This window comes from Schistocerca americana, chromosome 11, assembly GCF_021461395.2.
Source record: "Schistocerca americana isolate TAMUIC-IGC-003095 chromosome 11, iqSchAmer2.1, whole genome shotgun sequence".
In the NCBI taxonomy this organism is placed as follows: domain Eukaryota; kingdom Metazoa; phylum Arthropoda; class Insecta; order Orthoptera; family Acrididae; genus Schistocerca; species Schistocerca americana.
The window spans coordinates 37067433-37086959 of record NC_060129.1 but is presented as its reverse complement, the minus strand read 5'-3'; the positions used below and the strand labels follow the sequence as shown (position 1 = coordinate 37086959).

At 40.8% G+C, this 19527-nt stretch overlaps 1 protein-coding gene across 1 annotated transcript in view; it reads left to right on the top strand.

Annotated features, from left to right (window-relative positions):
• LOC124553212 overlaps window positions 1-18001 on the top strand; it is a 233739-nt gene extending 215738 nt beyond the window's left edge. The window contains exon 9 of the mRNA XM_047127105.1: window positions 17839-18001. Coding sequence (XP_046983061.1) covers window positions 17839-18001 — 163 coding nt within the window. The remainder of the gene's footprint in view (window positions 1-17838) is intronic.
• The last annotated feature ends 1526 nt before the right edge of the window (window positions 18002-19527 follow it).

The window sequence follows — 19527 nt, the reverse complement described above, 5'->3', positions numbered from 1 at the left end:
GGGTTTCTTCTAACAGTTTTTCCATTTGTCTGTAAAGGATTCGTGTTAGTATTTTACAGCGGTGACTTATTAAATTGGTAGTTTGGTAATTTTCACACCTGTCAGCACCTGCTTTCTTTGGAATTGGGATTACTAAATTCTTCTTGAAGTCTGAGGGTATTTTGCCTGTCTCATAGATCTCGCTCACCAGATGGAAAAGTTTTGTCATGGATGGCTCTCTCAAGGCAATCTGTAGCTCTAACGGAATGTTGTGTACTCCCAGGGCCTTGTTTAGATTTAAGTCTTTCAGTGCTTTGTCAAATTCATCATGCAGTATCATATCTCCCTTTTCATCTTCCTCTGCATCCTCTTCCGTTTCCATAACATTGCCCTCAAGTACATGTCCCTTGCATAGACCCTCTGTATACTCCTTCCATCTTTTTGCTTTCCTTTCTTTGATTAGGACTGGTTTTCCATCTGAGCTCTTGATATTCATACAGGAGGTTCTCTTTTCTCCAAACGTGTCTTTATTTTTCCTGTAGGCAATATCTAACTCGTAGTGATATATGCTTCCACATTCTTACATTTGTCCTCTTTCCATTCCTGCATAACCATTTTGCACTTCCTGTCGATCTCGTTTTTTTAGATGTTTGTATTCCCTTTCACCTGATTCATTTATTGCATTTTTATATTTTCTCCTTTCATCGATTAAATTCAGTATCCCTTGTGTTCCCCAAGGATTTTTATGAGCCCTTGCCTTTGTACCTACTTGATCCTCTGATGCCTTCACTAATTCATTTCTCAAAGCTACCCATTCTTCTTCTTTGTACTTGTTAATATGATACTTTTTGAACAAAGAAATAAGTAAGCACTGGCCTGGTGTAAGTAAAACCCTGAAAGCCAAGTCTGATTAGGATACTTAAATAAATGAAGAGGATCACAAAAAGATGTACATATGATATTAATTCAATAGAGAAATCACTCAAGCTACTGCTCTAACTAGGAACAGATAGATACACTTTATTGTTTTGCAATGTGACACTATCAAGAATACGGTGGAGGTAGTTACACATCTCAAAATCACTGACAGTTGAAAGCCTTGAGACCTCTGCACATAGCACAGTGAACCAGGTGCCGGCAGTCGGTGATCGGGCTACCCCTTGAAGCCATCTTGTGTACCGGTAGTTGCGGCGATGCCTTTGAATGTTGGTGTGCATTATACCTGCTGCAGTGGTCCAACTTATGTCTACTGTGGCAGTAGGTGGCGTATGTCCATGTAGTCCAAGGTGGTAGCTGGGGTGGGAGCCAAAGGTGTGAGAAGTTCTCAATCTGCATGGACTGGCACATTTAGGTGAATATTATCTGTCTCCATCCAACTAAAATGCCCAGATCTTTCTTGACTTCATCACTTATATTACAAGCATTAAATAAAAAAATAAGTGTTGACATAACCACAGCTGAGTCCAAAGCAGAATGCAGGATCATCAGTGAAGTACAATACTTAACACTTAAAGTACATTTATTACAGACACCAACATTTAGAGAGTACAGAATTGGATCCTGAATGGAGAGTGTTGCTGTTTATGTAACCATCATACATTCCAGAGTTTGAAAACGTTATGAACATGATAAACTTTGAGAACCTTCCAAAAATGATATATAGTAAATAAGAAATATTTGCTGGTGATTGGATTTGAACTGATAATTTGCAGCATGCCAGCCAATGGTGCTGATTGGTACTGCACTTCCATGCAGCACAGATTCTGTCATTGCTCCATCTCATGATGAAACAGATGCCAGCCCATTTCAGAACTTCTCACTAGAGCTGAATACAACATCCTGGATCTAGATCTTGTCAGTGGTCTTCCATTTGGCAGCAATTCAGAGATCTTCATGTCATAATTTGTTGTCATGTTCTCTTTCCTTCCATGAGCATGAAAGGTAGACCTTCCGTCAAAACAATGTTTAGTTATTTTAATGAAATACGTTCACACTCAAGTTAAGGAAATTCCAATTTTCCTTTTAACTCTTAATTTCTAAGTAGTTTACTCACATTGATGGCCAAATAAATAAATAAAAGAAAATTATAATAAGCTTCACAGTCATTGGTGGGCCTTCAGTGTCCTTGAAAGAGAAGCCCCAGTGTCAGTCTGTGCCTCAGGAATGTAGCAGGGCTTCATAAGGATGACATTGATGAGATCTCTGTACTTTTGACTTCTTGGTGAAGGATCATAATCCTCTACTTTGTATGTGATTTTTGAGAAGAGATGAAGGTTAAATAGAAACCACATTAGCATTTTACTAACTTTTCTGATAGCTACACTTTTGCATTATGCAGCTCTTGGTCCTTCTCCTTGGCTTCCAGGATCCATATGCAAGCCAGCTGTTTAGCTTCTTCAGTCTTGGTGATGATGTGTCTCACATAGTCTTCCTGAGTATCAGCCAGTTAAAACTGTAACATTGTTGTTGTTGTTGTGGTCTTCAGTCCTGAGACTGGTTTGTTGCAGCTCTCCATGCTACTCTATCCTGTGCAAGCTTCTTCATCTCCCAGTACCTACTGCAACCTACATTCCTCTGAATCTGCTTAGTGCATTCATCTCTTGGTCTCCCTCTACAATTTTTACCCTCCACGCTGCCCTCCAATACTGAATTGGTGATCCCTTGATGCCTCAGAACATGTCCTACCAACCGATCCCTTCTTCTAGTCAAGTTGTGCCACAAACTCCTCTTCTCCCCAATTATGTTCAATACCTTCTCATTATTTATGTGATCTACCCATCTAATCTTCAGCATTCTTCTGTAGTACCACATTTCAAAAGCTTCTATTCTCTTCTTGTCCAAACTATTTATCGTCCATGTTTCACTTCCATACATGGCTACACTCCATACAAATACTTTCAGAAATGACTTCCTGACACTTAAATCTATGTTCGATGTTAACAAATTTCTCTTCTTCAGAAACGCTTTCCTTGCAATTGCCAGTCTACATTTTATATCCTCTCTACTTCGACCATCATCAGTTATTTTGCTCGCCAAATAGCAAAACTCCTTTACTACTTTAAGTGCCTCATTTCCTAATCTAATACCCTCAACATCACCCGACTTAATTTGACTACATTCCATTATCCCCGTTTTGCTTTTGTTAATGTTCATCTTATATCCTCCCTTCAAGACACCATCCATTCCGTTCAACTGCTCTTCCAAGTCCTTTGCTGTCTCTGACAGAATTACAATGTCATCGGCGAACCTCAACGTTTTTATTTATTCTCCATGGATTTTAATACCTACTCCGAATTTTTCTTTTGTTTCCTTTACTGCTTGCTCAATATACAGATTGAATAACATCAGGGAGAGGCTACAACCCTGTCTTACTCCCTTCTCAACAACTGCTTCCTTTCATGTCCCTCGACTCTTATAACTGCCATCTGTTTTCTGTACAAATTGTAAATAGCCTTTCGCTCCCGGTATTTTACGCCTGCCACCTTTAGAATTTGAAAGAGAGTATTCCAGTCAACATTGTCAAAAGCTTTCTCTAAGTCTACAAATGCTAGAAATGTAGGTTTGCCTTTCCTTAATCTTTCTTCTAAGATAAGTCCTAAGGTCAGTATTGCCTCACGTGTTCCAGTATTTCTACGGAATCCAAACTCATCTTCCCCGCGGTCAGCTTCTACTAGTTTTTCCATTCGTCTGTAAAGAATTCGTGTTATTATTTTGCAGCTGTGTCTTATTAAACTGTTTGTTCGGTAATTTTCACATCTGTCAACACCTGCTTTCTTTGGGATTGGAATTATTATATTCTTCTTGAAGCCTGTGGGTATTTTGCCTGTTTCATACATCTTGCTCACCAGATGGTACAGTTTTGTCAGGACTGGCTCTCCCAAGGCTGTCAGTAGTTCCAATAGAATATTGTCTACTCCGGGGGCCTTGTTTTGACTCAGGTCTTTCAGTGCTCTGTCAAACTCTTCACGCAGTATCGTATCTCCCATTTCATCTTCATCTTCATCCTCTTCCATTTCCATAATATTGTCCTCAAGTGCATCGCCCTTGTATAGACCCTCTGTATACTCCTTCCACCTTTCTGCTTTCCCTTCTTTGCTTAGAACTGGGTTTCCATCTGAGCTCTTGATGTTCATACAAGTGGTTCTCTTATCTCAAAAGGTCTCTTTAATTTTCCTGTAGGCAGTATCTGTCTTACCCCTAGTGAGATAAGCCTCTACATCCTTACATTTGTCCTCTAGCCATCCCTGCTTAGCCATTTTGCACTTCCTGTCGATCTCATTTTTAAGACGTTTGTATTCCTTTTTGCCTGCTTCATTTACTGCATTTTTATATTTTCTCCTTTCATCAATGAAATTCAATATTTCTTCTGTTACCCAAGGATTTCTACTAGCCCTCATCTTTTTACCTACTTGATGCTCCGCCGCCTTCACTACTTCATCCCTCAAAGCTACCCATTCTTCTTCTACTGTATTTCTTTCCCTCATTCCTGTCAATTGTTCCCTTATGCTCTCCCTGAAACTCTGTACAACCTCTGGTTCTTTCAGTTTATCCAGGTCCCATCTCCTTAAAATCCCACCTTTTTGCAGTTTCTTCAGTTTTAATCTACAGGTCATAACCAATAGATTGTGGTCAGAGTCCACATCTGCCCCTGGAAATGTCTTACAATTTAAAACCTGGTTCCTAAATCTCTGTCTTACCATTATATAATCTATCTAATACCTTTTAGTATCTCCTGGGTTCTTCCATGTATACAATCTTCTATCATGATTCTTAAACCAAGTGTTAGCTATGATTAAGTTGTGCTCTGTACAAAATTCTACCAGGCAGCTTCCTCTTTCATTTCTTAGCCCCAATCCATATTCACCTATTACGTTCCCTTCTCTCCCTTTTCCTACTGACGAATTCCATTCACCCATGACTATTAAATTTTCGTCTCCCTTCACTACCTGAATAATTTCTTTTATCTCGTCATAAATTTCATCTATTTCATCATCATCTGCAGAGCTAGTTGGCATATAAACTTGTACTACTGTAGTAGGCATGGGCTTTGTATCTATCTTGGCCACAATAATGTGTTCACTATGCTGTTTGTAGTAGCTTACCTGCATTCCTACTTTCCTATTCATCATTAAACCTACTCCTGCATTACCCCTATTTGATTTTGTATTTATAACCCTGTAATCACCTGACCAAAAGTCTTGTTCCTCCTGCCACCGAACTTCACTAATTCCCATTATATCTAACTTTCATCTATCCATTTTCCTTTTTAAATTTTCTAACCTACCTGCCCGATTAAGGGATCTGACATTCCACGCTCCGATCCGTAGAACGCCAGTTTTCTTTCTCCTGATAACGACGTCCTCTTGAGTAGTCCCCGCCCGGAGATCCGAATGGGGGACTATTTTACCTCCGGAATATTTTACCCAAGAGGACGCCATCATCATTTAATCATACAGTAAAGCTGCATGTCCTCAGGAAAAATGTAACAATGTATCTGTTGTAATTTCAGCTTTGTGACTGTGGAGCAGAAAGAATAGTGTGAAACCTTGCATTGCTTGGTCATACACAGATGTCATGATGGGCAATATGTATCCCAATCTTTGTTCGACTGTATCTGCCAACATCCCATAACTGCCAGTGTTTGCCTCAATATTTTTGTCATACAGTGTTACCAATGTAGATGTTAGCGTCTCCTTATCAGCAAGGAAACGTCTTCCTCCCACATCATTCCAGGAAAATTTAGTGTCTCTCTGTAGCAATTCTGACAAGGGACATGCCTTGCCGCACAGGTCCTTTATGAAACACTGGGATCAGGATGGGACTCAGTTGCCATTCACTTGGTGCCCCAAGATTTTTATTTTTTGGGTGGTGAATGGGCACTTTTTCAGACTCAGGTGGAACCCTGCAGGTCGAACAGAAACATAAACACAGTGCAAGTGACATGTCTTCAAACTCAGAGGGGCCATCAAGAATTATGAAGGTAGTCTTTTCACTATCAGCCTCGTCAATCTCAATTTTGCCAGCAGCCTGTCTGCATGATCATCGTTAAAAAAATACTTTGCTACTTTCAAGCAGTATCAGTATGCAGCAATGGGTTTATATAATTTTTTGGGATTTTTTTTCAGTGGTCAATAGTCGATGCAGTAACACCACGCGCCATCCTCGCCCCTCATGAGAACTGCAGGAAGGATAAAGTGCTACCTCAAAGTTCAATACTGACGTCTTGTGGCACTTTCTCCATTTCCTCATGAGTTGTGTGTCACTCAGCCAGTGTTCTCATACACGTGCTAACTAATTCATGGATTCTGCCCCATTTTAATATGGTCCACATGATCTCTCACTTCTGCACTCAAGTTTGAAAGCAACCAAACATTGGCACGGAATGGCTACTCATACATACTTTATTCCTTCATCAGGCCAGATCTTATTAGCTGTCTGATAATAACAGCGTCCACTTCATTATCTGTAGTGGTAGCAGAGCACAATTCTCCACAAATGGCATTCAACTGCCAACTGTGGTCTAGTTTAGCTGTTCCAATGCAATTACATTTAGGGAACAACTGTATTTGCTTGTGACAATTAGTGATGAATGCAGATTTATTTTTTGGGCCTGAGTATCTTTCTGTAGTTGACAAGAGCTTCACAGTTTGACTGAGTATCTTGACTGATGAATGGAGCTGATCAGTTTGACAACAATGGGATGTCATCTTGAGTTGCAAATAACCACCCAGAGCTTGTTGGAATAGCTTTGTGTATGTGGAGCTTTGATTTTGCACAGTCTGACTGTGTGTCATATCTGCAAGAATTCCTATCTGAAAACAACATTGTCATTACGTTATGTTAAAACAAAAAAAATCAAAGGGCTGTTGTTCTTAAATGATAGTTATTCTTGCAGTACATCATGTGGATGTATTTCCCACTTGCAACCATCAGCACAATCGCTTTTGTATCATGGAATATTGTCCTCTGTTGCTGGTGATAACAAGCATTCAACATTGCAGAAAAAGATGCCTTGGAGTTGAACAGTGCCCAGACATGTTGGTCGTCAGTGACTATGTTGCTGTGGTTTCCTTACACCGTGATGATTGCCAACTAAGGAGGATTTTTGTCTATGACAGCCTCACCTCCATAGATGGTTGCCTCACTTAGCTTTTATGAGATCACATTCTAGGTGAGTGGCTGGTACGTGTGTACGGCAAAAGGGAACGCTATCAGCATCTGATGGGTGACTTTTCCCAGTGTACAACAACTGGTATCATCTCACAAGTCGACTCTAATCATCTGCAGTTGATTAGTGTGAATAGAACTCTTTTGATACTTGATGCATCAAGGCACAATAATCATCACATGCTAGTCTTATTTCTCTGCACTAGCATACAATGACTCCAGGGTGCCCACAGTGAAGACATACCAGTGTGTTGTCCTCTGACCACCAGATGTCTCTTCTACAGGGCATTGTACTTGGCAGAGGAGTTGGTTGTACTGATTATAGAAATGCTGGGTTGTCATTTGAAGGATGTGCCATAATCCAAGTTGGTAGAGTCCATTCTTCATGGTGCATTCAACTAGTGCCTGAGATTGTGGCTAAGGACTGGTACATCTCTTTGTCAACATTCTTTTTTTGAAGTATGGGGTTCATGTTCATAGCTGCTATCTCTTGTGCACTTTGTGCAACATTCCTGGGTACCATAAACTGCTGTATGTATCATTACCTGGTGTGTCAGAGAGGCGAGGTCATGATGGGCTTCCACAACTGCCATGGGGACCACATTGAGATGGCGATCATACTTCTTTCGTTCGAGTCATCTCTTGTGAGTTTTCTTCATGCACTGGTAACATTAGATGAAATCGTTGATTGTTGTGACATCCTTTACCAGAAAAGCTCAATACATAATCTGTTTTGTTAGCTTCTGTCATATTCGCTTTCACTGTGTGGCATAAAGCCAAAATATTTTTTATGTACAATTGAGTCATTTCTTCATGAATTGGGCCCCATTCTTCAATTATTCTTCCACTAAGTGGACCTGCTGCTGATTATTATGGAATGTTTTCTTCAGTTAGGCCTGGAATTTGTCCCAACCAATGAGCTGCTCTTTGTTGTTCTTGAATTGCAGTTGGGCTGTGCCACCCAAATGGAAGTATATGAATGACAAACATCTGACATCATCCCATCTGTTATACTTGGTGAATTAGTTGACTCCTGACCATTGTCTCCAGTAGGCACTGGAGGATGTCTGATGTGCTGTTCACTTACTGTTGATTTGTTCATCAAGACAACACCTTTTATGTTGCCTAATTGAAGCCAGAAGATACAGATGTTTTGAAATAACCAACATCTCCACCAAACAGGGTCATGTAAAAATCACAGTTGAGTCCAAATCAGAAAGCACGGCCACCTATAAGTACCAACACACTGATACGGGGAGTGCTGTTGTTTATACAAACATCAACTATTTCATTATATGTGAACATAACAAACACAATATATTTCAAGAACCTTGTAGAAATTATGAATACTACATAACAAATATTTAGTGGTAATTGGATTGGAATTTGTGATCTGCAGAAGGCTAGCGAGGATGCTAGCTATAACTTCACACTGCCTATGGCACAGCTTGTAGCAATATCACCTATTAATATTTTGTATCATCTGTCCAGGGCATTTGATGATATCGATCAACACACTATTTTTTGTGGAAAGAATCGGTGATGAATAATATGTTTGCACATATTTAATAAAAAGAAGCAGATACTAGAATGACAAAAAAAATTGGCATGGGGCGAATCACAGAAAGTCACATACTGTTTAATTTTGCATCCTCTTCTCTTTCTTATACAGGTGAATGACTCAACATCACATTCATGAAGCATAGTAAGTTCTTTTGGTGTGTGGCACAGCAGTTACAATTAACCATGTTGTAGAGACAGAAGCAAGTGAAGTTGTTAAGAATGTTAAATGACATGTGTCTTAGTTTTGAAGAAGAAAACAAATGAAAAACATAATATTCACTTATATGCAACAAAGGGACTTAACAGCAGTAATTAATGAAGAACATTAATAGGAGCCAATGAATAGGCTAAAATGCTCAAGTTTTTGGTTGAGCTTGTTGTCGCATATTTGCAGTGGACGAAACATATTAGCGAGCCCCTCAAACAGCTAAATTCAACAGCTGTTGCTACTTGCATAATTGCTAATTTGTGAGAGAAACAAGTCTGTATCTTGTTTTATGTAATGTTATTAATGGCATGTAGCATGAGTTTGTGTGGTAACTCATTGCCAGTGTAAACAGTATTGATTGTGAAACAGTAGGCAGTGAAAGAAATGTGTAGTTTTCACCTATAGCCATCTTTAGAGGCCCCTCCCACAAGTTAGGCATTCTGACTGCACTTGCAAGACAGGTATACAGTGTGTTTCACAATTTCTATTACAGGCTTCTAAGGATTGTAGAGGAGAATTAGTAAATAAATTTTTGTTTAGGATCCTAGTGTGGAGCAGTCACAGGGCAAACCTCAGAATGTCATATACAGTTTAATTTTGTGTCCTGTTCTATTTCTTATACATGTGACTCACTCAACTTCACATACAGCAGGCAGAGTTGGATGTAATATAAAATTGTAAAGTTTGGATCAGTTTAAATCTCCCGCTTCGTGGTACATACACAAAGCAAAGGACATGCTGTCAACAACCACTCTAGTAATTGTGATGTCATGTACCATTTTTGCCCAACTACAACAACAGCTGTAAGGAACTGATAGATTAGGAGGGTTGACTAGTGCTTAATGGATCTGCCTCACTGTCAACATTGAAGTTGAAAGAGATGTTAGGGGCTCCTGCAGAACATACATGTCAGAGCTCGTTGTTTCCACTATCTGCATATTGTGAAATGGGGAATTTGAAAGTGATCAGATTTTCAAACTTAGTTTTGTAACTATTAAGTATCTATGAAGTACACTCTAAGACAGAAAGAATCAATGCACTATGAAAGAATTATCCTAATGGGATGGAAATTGGTAGATGTGATATTCATGTACAGATGAACAAATGAGTACAATTTCAGAAAAAATTGGATGATTTATTCAAGAGAAAGAGCTTCACAAACTGAGCAAGTCAGTAACAAGGTGTTCCACCAGTGGCCCTTATACAAGCAGTTATTTGGGTTGGCGCTGATTGATAGAATTGTTGGATGTCCTCCAGAGCGGTTGTTGTTGTTGTTGTCTTCACCCCAGATACTGGTTTGAAGCAGCCCTCCATGCTACTCTATCCTGTGCAAGCTTCTTCATCTCCCAGTACCTACTGCAACCTGCATCCTTCTGAATCAGTTTAGTTATTCATCTCTTGGTCTCCCTCTACGATTTTTACCCTCCACGCTGCCCTCCAATACTAAATTGGTGATCGCTTGATGCCTCAGAATATGCCCTACCAAGTGATCCCTTCTTCTAGTCATAGGGTGCCACAAATTTCTCTTCTCCCCAATTCTATTCAATTTCTCTTCATTAGTTATGTGATCTATCCATCTAACCTTCAGCATTCTTCTGTAGCACCACATTTCGAATGCATCTATTCTCTTCTCATCTCAACTATTTATCATCCACGTTTCAGTTCCATACATGGCTACACTCCATACAAATACTTTCAGAAACAATTTTCTGACACTTAAATCTGTACTCTATATTAAGAAAGTTCTCTTTTTCAGAAACGCTTTCCTTGCCAGTGCCAGTCAACATTTTATATCATCTCTATTTCAACATCTCTACTCTACCATCAGTTATTTTGCTCCCCAAATAGCAAAACTCATTTACTACCTTAAGCTCCTCATTTCCTAATCTAATTCCCACAGCATCACCTGATTTAAGTCGACCACATTCCATTATCCTTGTTTTGCTTTTGTTGATGCTCATCTTATATCCTCCTTTCAAGACACTGTCAATTCTGTTCAGCAGCTCTTCCAGGCCCTTTGCTGTCTCTGACAGAAATACAATGTCATTGGCAAACCTCAAAGTTTTTATTTCTTCTCCATGGATTTTAATTCCTACTCCAAATTTTTCTTTTGTTTCCTTTACTGCTTGCTCAATACACAGATTGAATAACATCGGGGATAGGCTACAAACCTGTCTCACTCCCTTCCCAACCCCTGCTTCCCTTTCATGTCCCTCGACTCTTATAACTGCTATCTGGTTTCTGTGCAAATTGTAAATAGCCTTTCACTCCCTGTATTTTATCCCTGCCACCTTCAAAATTTGAAAGACAGTATTCCAGTCAATATTGTCAAAAGCTTTCTCTAAGTCTACAAATGCTTCAAACGTAGGTTTGCCTTTCCTTAATCTATTTTCTAAGATAGTACGTAGGGTCAGTATTGCCTCACGTGTTCCAACATTTCTACAGAATCGAAACTGATCTTCCCCAAGGTTAGCCTCTACCAGTTTTTCCATTCGTCTGTAAAAAATTTGTGTTAGTATTTTGCAGCCATGGATTATTTAACTGATAATTTGGTAATTTTCACATCTGTCAACACCTGCTTTCTTTGGGATTGGAATTATTATATTCTTCTTGAAGTCTGAGGGTATTTCGCCTGTCTCATACATCTTGCTCACCAGATGGTAGAGTTTTGTCATGACTGGCTCTCCCAAGGCTGTCAGTAGTTCTAATGGAATGTTGTCTACTCCCGGGGCCTTGTTTCGGCTTAGGTCTTGTAGTGCTCTGTCAAACTCTTCACACAGTATCATATCTCCCATTTCGTCTTCATCTACATCCTCTTCCATTTCCATAATATTGACCTCAAGAACATCACCCTTGTAAAGACCATCTGTATACTCCTTCCACCTTTCTGCTTTCTCTTCTTTGAGTAGAACTGAGTTTGCATCTGAACTCTTGATATTCATACAAGTGGTTCTCTATTCTCCAAAGGTCTTTTTAATTTTCCTGTAGGCAGTATCTATCTTACCCCTAATCATATATGCTCTACATCCGTACATTTGTCCTCTGGCCATCCCTGTCTAGCCATTTTGGACTTCCTGTCAATCTTATTTTTGAGACATTTGTATTCCTTTTTTGCCTGCTTCATTTACTGCATTTTTGTATTTTCTCCTTTCATCAATTAAATTCATATCTCTTCTGTTACCCTAGGATTTCTATTAGCCCTCGCCTTTTTACCTACTTGATTCTCTGCTGCCTTCACTTTTTCATCTCTCAAAGCTACCTATTCTTTCCTACATTCTTGTCAATCGTTCCCTAATGCTCTCACTGAAACTCTCTGCAACCTCTGCTTCTGTCAGTTTATCCAGGTCCCATCTCCTTAAATTCCCAGCTTTTTGCAGTTTCTTCAGTTTTAATCTACAGTTCATAACCGATAGATTGTGGTCAGAGTCTACATCCACCCCTGGAAATGTCTTACAATTGAAAACCTGGTTCCTAAATCTCTGTCTTACCATTATATAATCTGTCTGAAACCTTTCAGTATCTCCAGGCTTCTTCCATGTATAGAACCTTCTTTTATGATTCTTGAACCAAGTGTTAGCTATGATTTAGTTATGCTATGTGCAGAATTCTACGAGGCGGGTTCCTCTTTCATTCTTACCCCCATTCCATATTCACCTACTACGTTTCCTTCTCTTCCTTTCCCTACCATCGAATTCCAGTCACCCATTACTATTAAATTTTTGTCTTTCTTGACTATCTGAATAATTGCTTTTATCTCATCATACATTTCATCGATCTCTTCGTCATCTGCGGAGTTAGTTGGCATATAAACTTGTACTACTGTGGTAGGCATAAACTTTCTATCTATCTTGGCCACAATAATGCGTTCACTATGCTGTTTGTAATGGCTTACCTGCATTCCTATTTTGTTTTTTGTTATTCATTATTAAACCTACTCCTGCATTACACCTATTTGATTTTCTATTAAAACCCTGTATCCACCGGACAAAAAGTCTTATTCCTCCTGCCACCAAACTTCACTAATTCCCACTATATCTAACTTTAACCTATCCATTTCCCTTTTTAAATTTTCTAACCTGCCTGCCCGATTAAGGGATTGGACATTCTACACTCCGACCCGTAGAATCCCAGTTTTCTTTCTCCTGATATCAACATCCACCTGTGCAGTCCCTGCCCGGACATCTGAATGGGGGACTATTTTACATCCAGAATATTTTACCCAAGAGGACGCCATCATCATTTAACCATACAGTAAAGCTGCATGCCCTCTGGAAAAACTACGGCTATACAGGGTGGTCCCGAATTCATGGTACAAACTTTAATGGTAGGTGCAGGACATTGTAACAAGGATATATTGTATAGGAATGTATAGTCCCAGGTGACGCGGTGAGGCGTAAACAGGGGAAATAACGGCCGAAAGGAAAACGAAAGATTTTATTGAAATCGTTGTTGACAAGTGTCATGTTTACAGTAAGTGTTCAAAATTGCGTCCACCATGAGCGATACATGCTTGACAGTGTCGGTGCAGCGATTGGCGTACACGTTCAAAGATGCCTGGTATTTCACGCACACCTGCAGCAGCTACAGATATGCGAGCAACGAGATCCTCATCTGAGTCAACTGGAGTCTCATAAACAAGACTCTTAAGATGTCCCCATAAAAAGTAATCGAGGCAAGAGAAATCAGGAGATCGGGGTGGCCAAGGGACTGGTCCACCACGCCCAATCCATCTAGCACCAAACGTGGCATTCAGGTAATTCCGTACAGCAGTGCTGAAGTGTGCTGGCGCTCCATCGTGCTGAAACCACATGCGGTTACGAATGGCGAGCGGAACATCTTGCAGCAGTTCTGGTAACACTTCTTGCAGAAAAATAAGATAGCTTTCGCCACAGAGTCGCGTGGGTAGTAAGTATGGCCCAATCAAAAAGTCGTTCACAATACCAGCCCACACATTAATACCGAAACGTTGTTGATACGCATGTGGACGCGTTGCATGTGGATTATCTGTTGCCCACACATGGGAATTGTGCGCATTAAAGACACCCTCGCGTGAAAATGTCGCTTCATCTGTAAATAGCACATGACCTACGAAATCCGGCTGCAATGCACATTGCTGCAACAACCACTGGCAGAAGTTCACGCAAAGAGGATAATCTGCCGGATTCAATGCTTGTACTTTTTGAAAATGGAAGGGGTGTAAGCGATTTTCGTTTAACACTCTGCATACAGTCTGATGACTCACATGTACGTCACGCGCAACAGTTCTTGTGCTTGACTCGGGTCTATCAGCCACTATGTTCAAGATGCGTTCTTCCAGTCTTGGAGTGCGTACAGCTCTTAATCGACCAGCGTCATGTCTGTTGACGTCGAACGTACCTGTTTCACAAAGTTGACGATGTAACCGTTGAAAAATTCTATGATCCGGCATTCGTCGATTAGGATACTCCGCGCGATACATTCGTAACGCAGCTCTGGCGTTACCATTTGCACGGCCGTACATGTAATGCATGTCTGCTTTTTCTGCATACGTAAAGTCACCCATCGTCTACGGCAGCACAATTGTGAATGGCGCTTGTCCCTACTGCGATACATCATGTTCGTCTACTGCCCTCTACCGGCAGTGACACCAACCGATCACTCCATTTCTCTTTCCCCTGTTTACGCCTCACCGCGTCACCTGCGACTATACATTCCTATACAATAAATCCTTGTTACAATGTCCTGTACCTACCATTAAAGTTTGTACCATGAATTCGGGACCACCCTGTAGTTTCCCCTTGCTTTCAGCCGTTCACAGTACCAGCACAGCAAGGCTGTTTTGGTCAGTGTTACAAGCCCAGATCAGTCAATCATCCAGACTTTTGCTCCTGCAACTACTGAAAAGGCTGCTGCCCCTCTTCAGGAACCACGCATTTGTCTGGCCTCTCAACAGATACTCCTCCGTTGTGGTTGCACCTGCGGTACAGCTATCTGTATCGCTGAGGCACGCAAGCCTCACCATCAATGGCAAGGTCCATAGTTCATGGGGGGAGACTCCAGAGGGGTATGGTGCCAAATTCTGTGCAACTGGTGCATTGGATTATCAAAATCCAAAGCTAGTTGGGGGTCCTGCCCATAATGCTCCAAAGGTTTTCAATTGGTGAGAGATCCGGTGACCATGCCAGCCAAAGCAATAGAGACTCTTCCTGTGAGAAGGGATTATCTTGTTGAAATGTAAGCTCAGGATGGTGTCCCATCAAGGGCAACAAAATCCCCCGATGACAACCCAACAGGTCCTGCTGTGAAATGACATGGCACCCTAGACAATCACAATTGGTTGTGTGGCCATACGACAGGTGACATTTGGGTTGGTATCCCACTACTGTCCAGGGCTACTCCAGATACGTCTTTGCCGGTCATTGGGGTTCAATTTAAAGTTGGATTCATCATTGAAGACAATTCTACTCCAGTCAGTGAGATTCCAGGTCGTATATGCCCGAAACCACTGTAAACAGGCTTGTTGTTGTACAGGGATCAATGGTGGTCAGCACAAGTGGCACTGAGAGCTCAGACCCTTTTCTGAGATCCACCTATTAATGGTCCTTGTGGTCACTGAAGCATCAGTTGCTCGTCAGATTAATAGTGATGGTGAGTCAGGGGCTCTGAGTGCCTCTGTAATGATTGCTGAGTCCTCACATTCTGTTGTCTCTCTAGGTCAGCTGTTTCCATCCCGGTGCTGTGTTCAGCCACGGTTAACCCATTCCTGCCAACATAGTCGAATATTGGCATCACTCGTATTCATTGTGAGTGATTCACTGGCTACTCCAACTATCTTTTTTGAATCCAACTATGCGCTGTCATCTGTGTATATTGTTCACGTGGCACTCTGTAAGGCATAGCTACTGTCAAACTGAGTACACTGAATGGAATGTGCAGTGACTGTATGTCTTGGTATCAACATATCCGCAGTTTACTAACCTTGCCAACTGTGTGGTGAAACTTCATTGCAGCATCATACATCCACCTGTTGACCACCAAAGTTTACAGTTTTGCTTTTTTTGTGTAATAAACTTTGTTCAATTGACAAAACTCCCACTACATGACATTCTTACCTCTGTCTTTCCCGGTAGGAATCTACCATTTTCTGCCATCTGTGTGTGGGCCATACTAAGTTGACACATGGTTTTTTACTACACAATGATCCCCCCCTCCCCCCCCCCCCCCCCCCCCATCCCTGTAGTGGGCCTCCCCTTATGGTGATACATATTTTGCTCCCCTCATGGTGGTACATATTTTGCTGGACTGCCCCTGCCTTTTGGTCCTTTGCACTAAATGTGCCACTGCGAGGTGCCAGCAGCCAATCCTTGGATGCTTAGTCTGTCCTCAGTTTTCTTTGCGAAAGCGCTTTGTCCTCTCAGGTTTAAGTTCTTGAATTTTTGTCTGGAATTGGAGTCCCTTGGCGTTGGCGTTGGTTATGGAGGCCATGGCCTTGCCTTCACACCAACTAGATTCTTTCCACCATTTCCACTACGTTTTGTGCAGTTTTTTTCCCATTTTCATGTGTCTTCTTCCTCCGGTGTTGTCCCCATAATGTTGTGATCGTGGTATATAATATGCAGTTTGGGACAGATCGATGGAGGTGCTGGTGCCCCAATGCGCGTAGCATTTCTGGATCACCCTACTCTCCCCTGTTTTTTTCCTCTCCCTGCTGCCCCAATGTTCCTTCTACCTCTTTGTTAGCCTGTTTTTCCTTCCCCGTGACTGGACTGTGGTGTTTGTGTTGTTTCTTCCTTGGTTTTTTTCCTACCACCTTAGATCGTGGGACCGATCATATCGCTGTTTAGTCCCCTCTCCCAGTCAACGAACCAAACATCTGTCGATACCTGCATAAATATCAGTTTGTGAACAGTTTACCTAACTATTATGTAGTGCATCGTTTTTCTTGCCCTAAAGTGTAGAGGGTGACCCAAAAGCCTGATAACATTTGAAATTCAATATTTTACCAATTAACGTAAGTAGTGAGGTAAAAATTGACACACATGCTTAAAATGACATGGGGTTTATGAAACCAGAAAGAAGTTCGCAAAAGACCAACAGATGGTGCTTCATAGGATACAAAAACAAAAATTAACATAAAAATTGATTTTTAGCAAGATGATGTTCTTTTCTTAAGACATGCTCAACATGTCAGATGTCGTACATCAATAATACTTGCAGTCAAGGGACAATGTTGTGAACAGCATTGTGCTGCATATCAATAGATGTGTTAGAAATTGCCATCATATGTCATCTTTTTAGCATCCGTAATGTCAGATGATCACTGTAGACTTCTGACTTCAGGTAAACCTACAACCAATAATCACATGTATTGAGGCCAAACATGATGGAAGTATCAACTCGGCACACAATCCTCACCTAATGATGTGTGTAAGAGATCTTTCACACATGTAGCAATGTGGGCTGCAGTGCCATCCTGCATAAAAGTCATACCTTCCAGCAGGTGTTTATCAGCCAGGCTAAGGATGGTGCGATCCTGTAACATATTGGCATACTTCACACCTGCCATGCTGACAATTCAAAAAGCAGTACTATGCATTTCCTCAAAGAAAAAAAGCCTAATCGTGATTGATGTGGTAAATCCAAATCCACACCACATTGTGACTTCCTCATCATGCCATTGAGCTTTCAGTGTCATTGACTTGTTGGTGGGTTTTTGCACTCATTATTGATTTCAATAAAACTCCATGTCATTTCAGACGTGTAACAAGTTGTACCTCTCTACCTTCTTTATTCTGTGTATTAGTGCATTTTAAAATGTTAACAGACTTTTGTGTCACCCTGTATTTTACTCTTAAATTTACTTTGATCTTGTTCTTTTGGTAGATGTAATGTAATGTGATGCGAGTGCAGACTTCTGTTTATTTCTTTTTTGTGTTCATTAGGTCTATGGGGAGCACGTACATTGATCACACAACAGCTTCAGTAAAATCAAGACCCAAAAGTGATACTGTGACACTTGTTGATGGCAATACCTGCAAGCTCATAGGACAGTTTCATGATGTACATAATTGTAAGGATGTCTACAGTTTTGTATCTCAGTTTTAAGGTGTTACGTAAGAGCTAGTCAAAGGAAAATGAGATAGATGGCAAAAAAGTAAGAAAACTGTTTATGATTTAAAAAGTAATCATGATAACTGTTAATACATTATCTGACTGTGAGACAAGATGACTGATACCATCACAGAAAAATGTTAGCGGAGCAAATTGACGGCAAAAAATGTCTTTCTTCAGGGCTTCAAAAATATGGAAATCATGTTGGTAAGATTTCAACTCAATGAAGGATGTGCAAAGGCTTCCCAGCAAAACTACCGTAGAAACAGCCTTTCAACATATTGCCCCCTCCACATATCACCTAGGTTGTCTTGAGTATGCTGCAGAAATTTTGCTGGGTAGCTCTTGCACATCTGCCATTCATTACTGATCTCTCCCCATGTGATTTCCATATTTTTTGAGCCTCAAAGAAAGACATCCATGGCATTTGTTTTGCTTCGTACAAAGAGATCTACACCTGGGTAGTAGTAGTGGTGGTGGTGGTAGTAGTAGTAGTAGTAGTAGTAGTAGTAGTAGATGCTTTATTCATCCATAGAGCTCTTTTTACAAGTATATAGGACATGTAAAAGTATTTACAAGTTTAGACCAATTTAAAATAAGTGAATTCATATACACATATATTTACAGACTTCTAGTTAGACATAATCATTAGATTTACTCCTGGTATACAATACGTTTTTTACAAATAACGTATTAAATGATGTAATACCACACTGTTCACTCATATTTCACTATCACTCACTGCACACAGCATACACACATTGTTTCATTACACTTCCCTCACCCCACACACACACACACACACACACACACACACACACACACACACACACACTGGTGATCTCTGGGCAATTTTCTGTACCACAGCTTCCCATTTGCTATCCTGAGAAACTGAGTCAGCATCCCTCCATAATGAGTAAGATGTTGAGCTCAGAAAGAGGAAGAGGTGTTAGAGTTGTGCTATGCATAGCTTGGGGGTAAGTATTTCTTGAAGAAAAAATAAGGAAAAATGTAAAGTGAAGGTGTTATGTGGAATGTTGGATTTTTTAATCATTATTATTATTATTATTATTATTATTTATTTCTACAACATTTTTTTATGAAACCCCTACTCTGTTTTGTCTAAGTAATCCTTCAATGTATAAAATACACTCCTGGAAATGGAAAAAAGAACACATTGACACCGGTGTGTCAGACCCACCATACTTGCTCCGGACACTGCGAGAGGGCTGTACAAGCAATGATCACACTCACGGCACAGCGGACACACCAGGAACCGCGGTGTTGGCCGTCGAATGGCGCTAGCTGCGCAGCATTTGTGCACCGCCGCCGTCAGTGTCAGCCAGTTTGCCGTGGCATACGGAGCTCCATCGCAGTCTTTAACACTGGTAGCATGCCGCGACAGCGTGGACGTGAACCGTATGTGCAGTTGACGGACTTTGAGCGAGGGCGTATAGTGGGCATGCGGGAGGCCGGGTGGACGTACCGCCGAATTGCTCAACATGTGGGGCGTGAGGTCT